At 31.3% G+C, this 15,597-nt stretch overlaps 1 protein-coding gene and 1 long non-coding RNA gene across 2 annotated transcripts in view; both read right to left on the bottom strand.

Moving 5' to 3' along the window:
• Positions 1-15,597, bottom strand: part of LOC139485827 (uncharacterized) — a 971,519-nt gene that overhangs the window by 34,117 nt on the left and 921,805 nt on the right. The window lies entirely within an intron of this gene.
• Positions 669-12,562, bottom strand: LOC139485818 (stress response protein NhaX-like). Its single transcript, XM_071270466.1, has 5 exons — positions 12,272-12,562; positions 6,003-6,083; positions 5,532-5,564; positions 4,062-4,168; positions 669-1,617 (listed from the first exon to the last, which is right to left on the bottom strand). The coding sequence occupies exons 1-5, from the start codon at positions 12,375-12,377 to the stop codon at positions 1,372-1,374; spliced, it is 573 nt and encodes a 190-aa protein (XP_071126567.1). The 5' UTR covers positions 12,378-12,562; the 3' UTR covers positions 669-1,371.

The following is a 15,597-nucleotide window of genomic DNA, read 5'->3' as shown; positions in this document are numbered from 1 at the left end:
TTTGAGAAAGTGCCACACTAGCTCTCCTGTATATATACATGTACATACGTTTTTACCTCATGTTCTAGTTGTATTATTGCTCGACCTTTATCTCGGTCTACCTACATGAACTTTTAATATTAATCGTTAATAATTATTCTCCAATTATTCTCGACTTGAATCTGCATGAAATATTTGACACTATATTTTGAACATGTACACATTAATCTAGTATGATCTTTTTTTTGGACAAAATAAGTAAATAAGTAAGTTATTGTACAAATATTGTTGACGGGTTGCTGTCCCATTGACGACTTACGTATCCCGCATTTTATTAATATTGTGATGAATGATTAACTATTGGATTGCAACTCCCTAAGGAAAAATGTGTCCTGTACACATAGAGCATGGTATCAAATATTCATTATAATAATCGTACCGTGGTGATAAATTCAACATGATTGGAAGAACGAACGAATTATTCAATAAAACAAAAACGACAAAATAAGATCAAATTACAATATCAAGTAATTCACTGAGACAATTTGATATTATAATAGATTGGGGACGTCCTGTAGCAAAGTATATATTCAGCATTGGGATTTATTTTCTTTCTGAAGAACATATAATCTTAAGTTGACATTAATTGTTGACACTGTCAGAGTAATCGAACTTAGATATAAGTCAGCTGATTATTGGTTCTTTAATTAAATGGCTGTCGATGGTGATAAACTTACTAGTAATACAAAGTCAGGAGTTTTCAAATATCCAAAGATACAATGATACAACTTACAGTAGCACAGTGTTAGAAATGTCTATACAGTCTCTTTGTGTCTCTATTCCGTTAGATTTATCAAAGCTATTATGTAAAACAATTGGTTTTAGTGAGCACTACATTTAATACATGTATACGTCTATATCAACATATTTTCAGTCTTTAGCTTAAAACATGCAATATAATAATATGCCATCGCTCTATACTCATTTGTCATTACTTTACATCTGAATTGTGCTAAAAGACCATTAGCAGTCACATTGTCATTCAGAACGTTCGGATAAACGGAAGATATCAACTAAAGGGTTGACACAGATGTTTTGAATGTAAAGTGCTGATATTAATGTTTCTAAGACAACCTTCATCACGTTCTTCGAGAACAAAAATTTAGAAAGTCAGACACGTAAAACCTTTCAGGGTTTCAACATCAATGTCACCAAACATCAAAAACCCTGTTTGTTTCAAATCAATCCGAATTGCCTCTAATTGTTTGTAGATCTTCATAAATAAGAAATCTAAAACGAACTCCTTCAAATCATGTTAGTGCAAGTGAAGATATAACATTTTTCTGTATATCGTTTGAGTCGCCTCATCTCTCTCGCTCTCTCTCTCAAAAATTACTCTTTATGTTTATGGTGATGATGGTGGTGATGGTGATGGTGATCTTTCGGATATGTGACCACCATGACAGGCACAGACGAATGATGTAATATGTAATCACTGACGCTTCCTAGCAATGTCCTTCTGAATCTGCCATAACCTCTACTTCCGGTTACAATAAGATCAGCGTTCAATTCATTTGCCACATGTATAACTCCAAGTCCAGGAGAACTTGCATGGGTACTCTTTACTGTGCCGTTCAACTGAAAGAAAAAAGTATACACAAGAAAAGAGTCATGTTAGAACATTTATTTACTTTGTTATTTAATCCATCTTTATTAATTTGAAAAAAAGTTTAATTTTAATATCATATTAACAAATAAACAGCTGCGCTATGAGCGCATGATACGCCCGACGTCTTGTGTGGAAGTTTTATGCAATACTCATAAATAGTTTCTGAGAAAGTTTTAAGCAATTACAATTTATTGCTTTTGAGACACGGCGGGAAATGAGACCCCCCCCCCCCCCCCCCCTTCCCACCCTGTTTTTTTTTTTTTTTACAAATATCACTAAAATAAAATTTTGAATCAAACCAAAAAGTATACAGATCTTTAGATTAATATAACAAAGAAGTGTGTACAGTTTCAAGCAATAATCATAAATTGTTTTTGAGATACGGCACGACATGTAAAAACCCGCTCCCCCTTTTTTTACAAAATACTAAATAACTCAAAAATAAAATTTTGAGTCATCACCAAAAAGTATACAGATATTTAGATTAATATAACAAAGAAGTGTGTGTAGTTTTAAGCCATTATCATAAATTGTTTTTTGAGACACGGCACGACATGTAAAAACCCGCTCCTCCTTTTTTACAAAATACTCAATAACTCAAAAATGAAATTTGAATCATCACCAAAAAGTATACAGATCTTTAGATTAATATAACAAAGAAGTGTGTAAAGTTTTAAGCAATAATCATAAATCGTTTTTGAGATACGGCGCGACATGTAAAAAACCCTCCCCCTTTTTTACAAAATACTCAATAACTAAAAAATGAAATTTTGAATCATCACCAAAAAGGATACAGATATTAAGATTAATATAACTAAGAAGTGTGTAAAGTTTTAAGCAATAATCAAGAATCGTTTTTGAGATACGGTGCGACATGTGAAAAAAAACACACCCCTGTTTTAGTTACAAAGTGCCGTAACTCAAAAAGTTTAAATCTCATTTTCACCAAAAAGTATACAGATCATAATTTGACCATCATAAAAAACAACTATATTAAGTTTCATGAAATTTAGATAAGTCGTTCTCAAGTTACGGTGCGACATGTTTACGCCGGACAGACAGACGGACGAACGGACGGACGGATACCGGACATTTGTATACCATAATACGTCCCGTCAAAATTTTGACGGGCGTATAAAAAGACTCCACATCAGAAAAGTATTCGTTCTATACTCAATAAATGGTCCCAAATACTTCGCTTTCATTCTGAAACAATATACTTTTTTCAATTAAGTAGTTATAGCAGTCTGTATGTCAATACTAATAAGTAAAGCGTTAAGGTGTTAGCCTTACTGACCAGGACTTTTTGAAGATTGAGAAAACTGTCTATTGTTAAGATTGTATGCGACCTCTCAAACCTGAATAGTTTTACGTTAAATAAATATAAAATTCTATAACATGAATTGTTCTCTTGAAACCATTAAATAACTGAGGTACAAGATAAAGACCAACACTACAGAGATTTACAGAGAAAAATAATGTTACCACAGGTGCCACATGTTGAACAGGATCATTCTGCTTATTCATCCAGAGCACCACAGATCACCCCTAGTTTTTGGTGGGGTTCGTGTTTCTCATTCTTTAGTTTTTAATGTTGTGTTTTTTATACTGTCTTTTGGTCTTTTTGCCATGGTGTTGTCAGTTTAATGTTTACACTTGAAAAATCGAATAAACAATACTAGTTTGACAGAACGAAACAAAAAACAGGAAACAATATCATGATGAATCTACATAAATACATGTACCATGTGAAACTACTTCTAAGTGGTAAGCCACAATGTCATGATAAGAAAAACATATATTTACTCTGATAGCCATACTCAATAATAAACTTATTAAGTACATTTTTAAACATTCACGGTACTGCAATATGTCAAAAACAAATATAGTCATGCTCAAAAACGATAACTGTCGAGTACTAATAAAGTTTTGGATGGAGTAACTTTATAGAATATAGAAGAATGAGTAAAACGAACAAAATAAAGAGTAAACAAATCAAAAACAGAGGAAAATAGACAAAAATCAACAAAGAGAGAGGAAAATAGTCTTAAAAAAGAAAAAAATAAAGGACGCCCATCAAGAACCTCACTTATGTGTCTTCAACAGTAAGTCGTTATTTACCAGAGATATACTGTAACAGATACTATCATCATCATAAATATACAACTGTATGTAAACAAACAATACAGAAAGTATGATTGTAATTGACTAGTTGATGTAGTGGTTCTTTATTACACAAATATAATAATAAATTAGTATTTAACTGTTTAGAAGATACTTGAGGACCTAATAGATTTTTAAAATCATTAATTCAGCCTTTACACAAGAATGTATGTCAGACAATTTGTATTTATGAATAATTATACAATGGTATATCGACAGATACACGTACATAATTGGATAGATTTGGTACCTTAATTTCTTTCATATAAGCAGCAAACTCTACCAGCTTATTCTTAATTCTTCCTATCTCCCTCTGGATTAGATCCTTGAGTTCTCCGTGATCGATTGAGATATGTGCTGCAAATAAATTTAATGAACAATCTTATATACTAATGTAGAGAATCAAGCTGCCTCGGATTTATTGTATTCCATCAATCACTAGTTAATCCATCAAAATAAAAGACGCCATTAAAGTATAGTGCACTTAAAGGGGCACTAGCTACGATATATATAAAAAAATAAAGTATGATTTTTTTTAGATCAATCATTAATCAAATTGGAATAATGAAATAATAATTTGCTTTTAGCAATCAATTTCCTTTAATTTTGTTGAAATAAGCGATTAAACATAATTTTTGACTGATTCACTTGCAAGTGAAAACGTCATCATCATTCTAACCGGTATTCATGTGAACTTCAAGTTAACCCCTAGCTAGAGATTGACAACGCATGCATTGTACGTGTACTGGTTATTTAAAGAAAAAGAATGTCAACAATGAAAGTGAAACTACGGTAAATCATTTGATTACTAATTCGATGCACATAAAATCATTCTTATATGGTTAAAAACAATGAGAAACATCTATTTTTAATCTATAAAATAAAATCAAACAGACCTATAAAAATGCAATTGCAGGTGTTGGTTTAATCTATTCGTATCTTTATTTTTGTTTACATCGCTTATATGGTCATCTGAGGTCAAATCGATAGTTAATTAGATGGCGTCTGGACTAAAATACACACGAAACGAACCTATATATTATCTACCCCATGCTCTGTAAACTGTTTATTTTAGACTTTTGATAGTTTGGATAAATGTTTTGCATTGTTATAAACCAAATATGAGAATTTGAGTCAAATCGGTTACAATGAATTTGACAGCTAGTGCCCCTTTAATTAAAGACATGCATTCAATATTTAATATAAAACACTTTTGAGATTATTAGTACATCATGTTCCTTGAATTGCGGCAGGCTTTTTAAAACCGTTTTTGTTTTTGTATAAATTATTTATACGTCTAGACTAGTATTAAAATGGTATCTTATGATAATTAGATAAATGATGGTATTGTTTTATTGAAGCACCTAAAAGAAACATCATAGTAAAAAACGATACAGTACAAGCAATATGCCATATGAAAGTCACCATAAGGTCGCAAAACACTGAAAAACATCTGATTCAACACATTTTCTTTTTATTTTGTAATTATCTTTATCATCATTGAAAGATATGGTTGGTAATACTTTGTGCGCACAAGTTGTATGTTTATGTTTGCGTCGAACTTCAGGGTATCTGCTTGTACTTTGTGCACATGAGTGCTTTATTTTTATTTTTGATTGACACTTAAGGGCTTCAATATTCGAACCATCAAGATCCGATCGCTTTTCTTCTATCTTAGATACCGTTGTAGATCATTTAATTATACAATAGAGATTCTTACCTCCCGCTTGACTTAAGCCATATATTGTTCTTTCTACAAAGAAAAATATTTGAATAGAAATCTGAAAACAGACTGCCGGGCCGGTCAATAAATATCCATATTTAGAATAATTCAATCAATGCAACGGGACTCATACACATGCTATGATGATACAGGAAATCACGATTATTCCTCCAAGAAAGATTATTTTAATACAACATGTATGTTCTTAAATAAAGACTTGACAAATAAAAGAGCATATATAACTCAACTTGGTTAGCCGTTTTTATGTGTATATGTTCAAACAGTGTATTTTTATTTGAATAAAAAAAAACAAATCTGTTTTAATATTCTAAAAACTATTAATTTTCAATCTTAAAGTTTTTGTCTTCCTTTAAAAAAAAGTATTGTCAAACAATTTATTTACACCCTCCCCTTCCCAGTAACCCCATGACAAATGAGTGGTTGATGCTTTTAATACATAATCTGTACCTGTTGTAATGACATCTCCAAGTTCAACACAATACACAACAACTACATGGTCTGTTGGCAGGTAGATGGTTTCTGCAAAATCTGAAATAATATAAAATATGATAAGTAAGTTAGCCAATATATGTATAAACTTTAAGACTTTTATAAAACAGAGGTAACAAACAGTTACTCTAATTTATGGTAGTGATGCTTAAGGTGGTATCGAACACTTTCACTAAAATTAATTTGGCTCGTTTAATTTTCAAAAATATTTGACATGAAAGTATTCACTTTGACTCTTTGACAAAAATGTAAAAATTTGAACAAACCGTTTTATCAGAAAAAAACACTTATTTTGATCATTGAGAAACTTAATATTCCCTTAAAACACAACATAATTAAAACGTTCAGCTGATTTTACAGAGTTATCTCCCTGTAGTGTTAGGTACCATATTAAACGGATGCACAAATTACAATCAAGTATATTGGACTTGAATTTAAAAACAGTATTGTTTTCTTTACGTGTGTTGTCTCTAAAAGTAAAATCACAAAAATACTGAACTCCGAAGAAAATCCAACACGGAAAGTCCCTAATCAAAGAGTAAAATCAAAAAATAAAACACATCAAACGAATGGACAACAACTGTCATATATTCCTGACTTGGTACAAGCATGTTCTTATGTATAAAATGGGGAATTGAACCTAGTTTTATAGCGCTAAACCTCTCACTTGTATGACAGTCGCATCAGATTCCATTATATTAACAACGATGAGACAAAACAGACATAATAGATAGAATTGTCAAAATATGGGTACAGCAGTCATCATCGTACATGTATCACAACCTCAGGACTAAAGCAAACAAATATTTAGCAAAGAAGCACTAAATAGCATATATATCAAATTTAAGAGTTATCTCCCTGTAGTGTTAGGTACCACCTTAAACGGATACACAAATTACAATCAAGTATATTGGACTTGAATTTAAAAACAGTATTGTTTTCTTTTCGTGTGTTGTCTCAAAAAGTAAAATCACAAAAATACTGAACTCCGAAGAAAATCCAACACGGATATAATAGATAGAATTGTCAAAATAGGGGTACAGCAGTCATCATCGTGTCACAACCTCAGGACTAAAGCAAACAAATATTGCATATATATCAAATTTAATAACCACGCTCATTGCTTACTTATTTTTGTATATTATTTAAGTATTTTAAATTCAACCCATAAAGGATTGAAATATTTTAAGTCCTGTTACCAAATGGCTAGTTTAACATTAAAGTTCTCTGGTATATAATCGTGCGTTTGACGTCAGACTGTTAACGTCACACAGATAGAGATAAAAAATAATTTTGTCGTTCAAAATATGCAAAAATTATAATAGAACAATAACATAATGGCAGGATTTTTAAAGTACAGAGTCATACGTCATATGTATCAAAGAAACACCAAAAGTCACACGGATAAAGCACACTAGCAAACATGAAAGATAATACAAATAACACATATTTTTTAATGGCAAATATATATCTAAACACTTATGTGTGGAATATTCTCGCTGGCATTGCATTTTATCAAAACTGTGTGTGTCTGCTGTTATCATTTGCTTAACGCTAAACAAAATACATCGTTTAATCACTCATTTGACCTAACTATTTGTAAGCACATCAATGTCATTATGCGGGAAAGTGGTTGCTACAAATAAAGATACTCTTGAGTGCTACGATATTTTTGTTGACATTTTCAGCATCTTTATCTGAAAATAATAATAATAAAGACAGCAGCTTTCAATGATAGATAGAAGGATCGTTATACATAAAATTCGTGTAGTAAAAAGATTTCGATACAATAAAAGCAACGTGAGCTGAACCCACTATAATTTGTAAGCTTAACAGAAACAAGAAAAATAACAAAAATATCGATTTATATAAGGAATATTCAAAACTGAAAGTCCCTTATTACATAGCAAAAAATCAACAAACACGTCAAACGGATGAAAACAACTGTCATACTTGTGACTTGGTACATGTACAATAGTTTCCTTAAACATGTAGAAAATGTGGATTAAATCTGATTTAAAGCTACATAATGTGATATCAAAACAAAAAAAATAAATGACACTGTGTCCGTGTGTTTTATATTTCAAAATTTAAGACATTTGTACTCTAAAGGAGATTTTTTTTGAGACTGCATAGGAGTTCATGGCTTTGGCTAGATATGACTACTAGACTGCACAGGAGGTCATGGCTTTGGCTAGATATGACTGCTAGAATGCATAGGAGTTTTAAAATATTTCCAGGAACGGTATGACTAGAAGTATACTTTTTTTTCTAAATAAAACAGTTTAAAGAGTTAGAATAAAACTAGTGCTATTTTTTTAACGCAGCATAGAAAAATAACAACCATATGAATACTTAATAATAAAAAAGGATAACAATTTCAAGACAATTAAATGTCAAACAGAAGACACGTGCACCAACCATCAACTTACGAATCCTTTGTGGTAAAAACAAAGATGTACATGTATACAAACATGGACAAACTGCTACTAGTCCTTTGTTAATTTATGATTCTTTAATTTGTGACGTCTTCTGACAACGGACTCCGACTTCTTTTAAACTGTACGTATATTGCTAAACATGATATATGTATGTATTTCTTTATTCTACATGCATTGGCTAGAGTGAAAGGGGGACGGTTGAGATCTCACAAAACATGTTTTACCCCGTCGCATGATTGCGCCTCAATGTTCTAAGTCATGAACCTTTGTTAGTCTGGTACGTTTCTTTTCAAATTTAGTTCATTTATATGTTTTGGATTTTGATATGACCTTCAATTCCACTGAACTAGTACACAAGTCTATTTTGGGAACCAGCGGAAGCCAATCTCCGGATGCGTGATTTTCTCGCTGCGTTGAAGACCCATAATGGTTGGTAGACTTCGGCTGTCATTTGCTCTTTGTTCGGGTAGTTGTTGCTTTGAAATATTCCCCATTTCCATTCTCAATCCAAATCACGTCGAACAACGAATAGCCTTGTAGAGACACACAATTTCGTGGGGTTTTATCAGTTGTACGTCATCAATACCTGACCCATTGAGCCTATCTTATCCAGGTCAAACTAATTTCGAGTTTGATATCGAACACAAACTCAGAAATCAACCAATCAATATACTATATTCGTTTTTTTAGCATACATTTTGTACTCCGAGTACTGTGTAAATTTTTATGACAGAGAGTCCATATGTATTAAAAGTAAAACACAAATTTATAATTATTAAAAGAAAAAGCTTGTTCAGTCCACCTCTATGTTCTAGGAAACATGATGACCCTTGCATTGTAATGTTTCACCTTTGCTCTTCATACATTGTCAAATTTTAATATTCAAAAAGGTAAAACCAGTCAGTGCTATTTTTTCTTAAACCTCACTGATCGAAGTAAACGTTCTGTTTGCTAAACATTGATCATTATTTTACTAGTCTAGCCCCAACAGTTTATTACATGTTACAGTAATCTGTTATCACACAAACTATAATTTAAGATAATGTAATTGCGAAAGAATCCCCCATAAATTGTTCCCAAGTGTAAACTAACACAGACCTTAAATATAATACATTAATTCCGCGTATAAATATAACGATCCCAAGTTTAGTATTTCCATGTAGTTTTCCGAAATGAACATAGTTCTTTAATTTTAGTTTAATTTGTATTCGATATTTGAATCTGAAAGGAGTCCATATGTCAATATTCAGTATATGCTAGAAAAACTTTTTCCTCTGAAACTCTTCAGAAATTTAGATTTAAAAAAAAAGTATTTCATACTTCAGGTTTTTTTAAATCAAGGATAAAAATTATAAAAAAAAACCCAGACTCATACTACATAAAATATCCATACGCATTTTAATACCCCAAATATTTAGCATTTTATGAAGGCTTTCACAATAAATGAATGTCTTTACTAAAAACAGTTGAAGTCACACAGGGTTATAAAAATGAGATTAAAAAGGGTTGTACATCGATCGATAAGACAAGAAACTCGACAAGAAAGCCCAAGAGACATCTAGAGGTCAACATAATTTGTTTACGAACTGTCACAAAAAGATAGGTTTCTATCTAAAAAATATATAAAACACAAAGTCTTGCATTCGTTTCGAATCTAGAGAAGTGGGACACATATTACAAAGTAATGTTAGTAAAAAACAACCTTCATTACCAAACTTAGGGCCTGATATGAAATGGTTTTAACGATTTGCATGCAGATTCTAACACATAATACATAGTTATAGAAATAAGAGCAACCAAAGACAATTATCGTTGATTTATGCTGTTTGGTTACATTAAATAATAAAAAAACCAATAGTTAGATTTTACATATAAATTATAGTAAAGTTCCTAAAGAATAAATTCAGATATTGATATTTAAAGGAATAGGAAATCCAATTTTTCTTCATTTCAATACCGATAAAAGTTCATTTTGATTCCATAATGATGGGAGTACACTATTACATATGTTTTGCCAGAACATCTAACTGGTGTTTCATAAAATCAAAATGGAACCTGACATTTCATAGTAAATTGATGCTAGCCTCGAACGAAACATTTGCAGTTATTCTTTTGTAAAGTTTTTACTAGAACGGCTGAAATACACTCTGGTTGTATTTTGTTTTAAACTAATATTTTATTCACAGTCCTTTAATGTTGATGTTTAAAGCAAGTTACATTTGACAATAAACAGCTGCACCATGAGCGCATGATACGCCCGTCGTCTTGTGTAGAAGTTTTATGCAAAATCATAAATTGTTTCTGAGAAAGTTTTAAGCAATAACCATATATTGTTTTTGAAATACGGCAGGACATGTGAAACCCCTCCTGTTTTTTTTAAAACTAAATATCACTTAGATAAAATTTTGAATGAAAACCAAAAAGTATACAGATCTTGAGATTAATATAAGAAAGACGTGTGTAAAGTTTTAAGCAATAATCATAAATTGTTTTTGAGATATGGCCCGACATGTAAAAAAACAAACCCTTTTTTACAAAATACTCAATAACTCAAAAAATAAAATTTTGAATAATCACCAAATAGTATACAGATCTTAAGATTAATATAATAAAGAAGTGTGCAAAGTTTAAAGCAATAATCATAAATCGTTTCTGAGATACAGCGTGACATGTGAACCCCCCCCTTTTTTTTTTTTACAAAATACTGAATAACTCAAAAATGAAATTTTGAATCATCGCCAAAAAGTATACAGATCTTATCAGATTAATATATCGAAGAAGTGTGTAAAGTTTTAAGCAATAATCAAAAATCGCTTTTGAGATAAGGTGCGACATGTGAAAAAAACACACCCCTGTTTTAGTTACAAAGTGCCGTAACTCAAAAAGTTTTAATCTTATTTTCACCAAAAAGTATACAGATCATTTGACCATCATAAGAAATAACTATTTAAAGTTTCGTGAAATTTGGATAAGTCGTTCTCAAGTTACGGTGCGACATGTTTACGTCATACAGACAGACGGACAGACAGACGGACAGACGGACGTACAAAAATGTACAACAAATACACTGAGAATGTAAATCGATAATACATTATCTAAATAAACTAATTTAAAACCTAATTGGTATAACATATCCTCGTAAAACACTTATCGTGTAAACAACTCGTAAATAATTCACCAAAAAAGATTATGGATTAATTCTATGATAGTTCTAGTGTTTCTAATATATGCTGTTAAACACTTATTTTGTAAACAACTACAAAATATAGTTGGTAATTCACTTGACTTGTATACTGAAGGTTTATCAGCGTTTCTATAAAAAATACATATTATAAACAGAACCATGTACAGATTAAAATATTTCTGATTCTCTTACGAGCCCCATTCCCCCTTTTTACATCAATCCTGCATTTGCACCTGAGAACTCCACATTACCATGTAATTTATACTCAGAAAGTCAAGTCAGGAATATGCCAGCAGTTTTGCATTTGTTAGATGTGTTTATGCTTTTGAATTTGGCATTTTTTAAGGGCCTTCTTTGTATTGAATTTCCCTTAAAGTTCAGTTTTTATGTTTTACTACTTTTCACTTGCACTCGTACATGTATGCATAAACACTGACGACAGAAATTAAAAAAAAACATAACTAGTAATTACTTTAACGTAGACTTCGAAAGAAGTTATAACTTTAAAAAGTTCTCTAAAAGTGTACGACCTTCTAAATTATTAGATCAAATTGAATGATCAATGATTGTAAACAAATCATACAAATATAATTATTACTCACATTTCATCGCATGTTTCGCATAATCACTTCCATCAAAAGCTATAACAACTGTTTTCCCTCCTGTTTCTTTGGCTGCAGTAGTTTTTACAACATTGTGCTCGGCCATGAATGACGTCTAAAATGGACGCAGATGCAGTTCTAACCAGACAATTGTTATCAAGCAAATCACTAATAAGTCATGTATCATCGACAATTAAGTAAAATAATAAATGTCGATCAGTCAATGTAATTGGAGTCAGCGATCAAACAATTACACCAATAGCTTACCAAACATCAAATAATATATCATTAACAATAAATGTTTATCACATGTTGTATTAGTCGCTTCCACCTTTTTTTTTTCAGGACGACTAACAGAATTATAAAAACGACGCAAAATCTATATAAAAAACATTACAATTGAATTTTGGTTTTGAGTTAATCAAATAATATGTTTGAACTCGTGTTATTGATAACAGACTATTAAACCCACTTCTCTCGTTTAAATAGCCATGTGAACCACTTGTAGGAGATTTGTTTTAAGCACAGACAGCTGAACAAGTAAACATTCTGTCTTGATAATACAAGAAAACGGTAATTGTTCGTTTGCGCATCACTCGAAACCAATAATAAAAAGCAACTCATAATTACATTTTTGCATTTAGTGTTTTATAATAGCACTCCATCTTGCTACATCCTGACTTATTAAAAATCAAATTTTAAGCCATCAATCTAATGTCGTAAAACGAAAAGCCACAAAAGAACCTTTAATTAGCATTACATCGATGCCTAACTGTTCGGTGAGGTCAAAACATTAGATTATTTTCATTTTACTGTCTCCGGATTATATAACTTATCAACAGATAACATTTTTCTCTGATCTTCTCTGTGGTATGACATTACGACCACAGGCACTTGTTTCTATTTATGTGAAGGTCGACAATCCATTTGTAATATTGTTGTATTTTTTTTATGAATAGTCGACCTTTCCATAAATAGAACAATTGCCTGTGGTTCCGATACTCGGTCAAATAAGAGAAACTAACATATATCACATAAAATTCATAACATAAACTGCATATCGAAATCAGTTGCAACTTGATGTTTATATTCGCAACATCAACAACAAACCCTTGCAGCCCACAAAGTATTGTAGATAAATAAATCTAACCACTTCAACTCGTAATTTGCAGAAATGATACCTGTTATCCAAAATACTCCGGGCAAGACAACAATTATAAGGGAAATTTGTGCATCTTTGTAAATATTCAATTGCTTATGTGTCTTAACTGCAATCGTACCATAAAAACCTTGATAATAATGCATGAAAGATAAACAAAATCTACCCCAACTGACAAAGCCAAGGGCCTGGAAAATAAAACTACATTTGAAAGATTCCTATTTGAAAAAACAGCCAACGGTCCTCATAAAAATCTGGAAAGTCTTTCAATTCATTTCATATTTGCAGGTACAGTATTTGATGAGCTTTCTGTCAGTTAGTGCTCAAACTTAAGACATGGTATTGTTTTTATTGTTTGTATATAAAGTTTAACCTGCATGCTTTTATAATTATGTAAAAATGAAAATGGAAATGGGGAATGTGTCAAAGAGACAACAACCCGACCAAATCGCATAGCATTTCGTTAACGTCTAGTTGCCTTCTCATCAACTTTGTTCACCCTTATCCATTGACCCACATGATACAGCTGTGATTTCATGAAGTTAATGTTTCTTTTTAAAACACATAAGCAGGACATTGTGGAAGCCTTTTTTTAATTGCGTGATGTTTTAGGTAACATCACAAACAATTATGAATAATGTGTATAATTGCAACAATAAGTTTGTTTTTCTCAAAATGTTTCATAATGCAGAACGCCAGTTTATTATTTGTTTACCCCGTATATAATCATTAATGGACATGATAAAATCTTTTCAATTACATTCAATAAATGTCTTGAAACATTAAACAATACTTTATTCTACAATTATTGGATCGACTACAGCACATTTCAGAAATTTGAAAGCTTGCATTAGACTCTATTGACGTAAAGCATGAATTAGAATCTATTCATAAAAGGCATGCATTGAAATCTGTTCAAAAACCTCTATGAGGGTTAGTTGTCATGCTTTAGTGATGTATCGTTTAATGTTCAGTTGTTCATGTTTTATGCAATTATCCGTTTATAAATTTATATGTACTTATTAAATTAAAAAAAACCTTCGGTTTCTAATCCCCTAGGGAATATTGACCTTGATAAATTTGGCTTTTATTTTGATGTAATTTTAGTCACATAGCTCTTCCTCTGCTTCGGTTCTTTAGTTTTGAATTATTCGGCTTGGAATGTTATTTTTTCATCTTCTTTTTTTAATAAAGATTTCATTGTAAAAATAAAATATGAATTTTGGGATTCGAGTGATGGTGGTTCGTCTCATGTATTGTAGTCTTATAAACTTCTGATATCTTTTTTATGAAATTTGCAAATCAAAGAATTCATCTTAAAAAAAAAATTTGCAATACAAATTAGGCGTAGTTAAAGCAAATAATTACTGTCTCTAATCATATGTTTACCTTGTCGTTAGTAAGAGGATTGTATATGCTACAACCGCTCTTCCAATAAATAAAACTTGGCGTCCAGTATACATTATTGTTTAGAGGCAAACTAAAGCTCGCTTCTGAGTACCGTATATTCTTGCTGTGATGAAGGTCCATTCATGGCTTTTTACTCTTATTTTTCTCTTTGGTCAGGTATTGTCTGTTTGACGTATTCCCGTTTCTATTCTTTATTTCATACAATGTACTAGTAGTCTATACGTAGACCTTATATAAAACTCCTTTCTGATATTGAGGATATTAACAGTGATATTTGTATGTATGCATCACTCCAAAGCCGTGAATCAAGCCAGGATTATGACTTTTCAGTATTTACATAACTTTAAACGTTTAGTGTCACATGTGTTGCACACGTGTGTAAACTAGGCAGTTAATAAAGCTTCAAGAGTATTATTATTAATTGATCGTTTCTTCTCTAATTGTGCAATGTCGTCCATCACCCTATTCTCGTACGTTGCTTGTGTGGGGTCTTACATATTCCCGTTTGAAACTGACTTTGACTTTTGATGTTTTTACGCGGAAGATTTTAAAGACAGCTTTTTATCACTTCTTCCTATGTCGCATCAAATGAAATCAATGGTTGTAAAATCTGATTATTTCCGCAGGGGCTTATTTTCGAGTAAACATGTTTTAGACACTGCTTGATTTTTAACAGATGACTACTTTTAAAAGTTTGTTCCCACTGATGTTTAAATATGCTCACAGTTTTTACTTACTGTTGCATGTCATCTTGAAA

This window comes from Mytilus edulis, chromosome 1 (assembly GCF_963676685.1).
Source record: "Mytilus edulis chromosome 1, xbMytEdul2.2, whole genome shotgun sequence".
Lineage (NCBI taxonomy): Eukaryota > Metazoa > Mollusca > Bivalvia > Mytilida > Mytilidae > Mytilus > Mytilus edulis.
Note: the sequence above shows the minus strand (reverse complement) of the source record. Positions and strands in the feature narration are given on the sequence as shown.

Excerpts from the sequence above, each read along its gene's own strand:
- LOC139485818 (XM_071270466.1), bottom strand. The coding sequence starts at position 12,377 with ATGGCCGAGCACAATGTTGTAAAAACTACTGCAGCCAAAGAAACAGGA. Across the intron at positions 5,565-6,002 it reads TGGAGATGTCATTACAACAG|AAAGAACAATATATGGCTTA; the intron begins GTACAGATTATG and ends TTTTCTTTGTAG. Across the intron at positions 4,169-5,531 it reads TGGCTTAAGTCAAGCGGGAG|CACATATCTCAATCGATCAC; the intron begins GTAAGAATCTCT and ends ATTTATTTGCAG.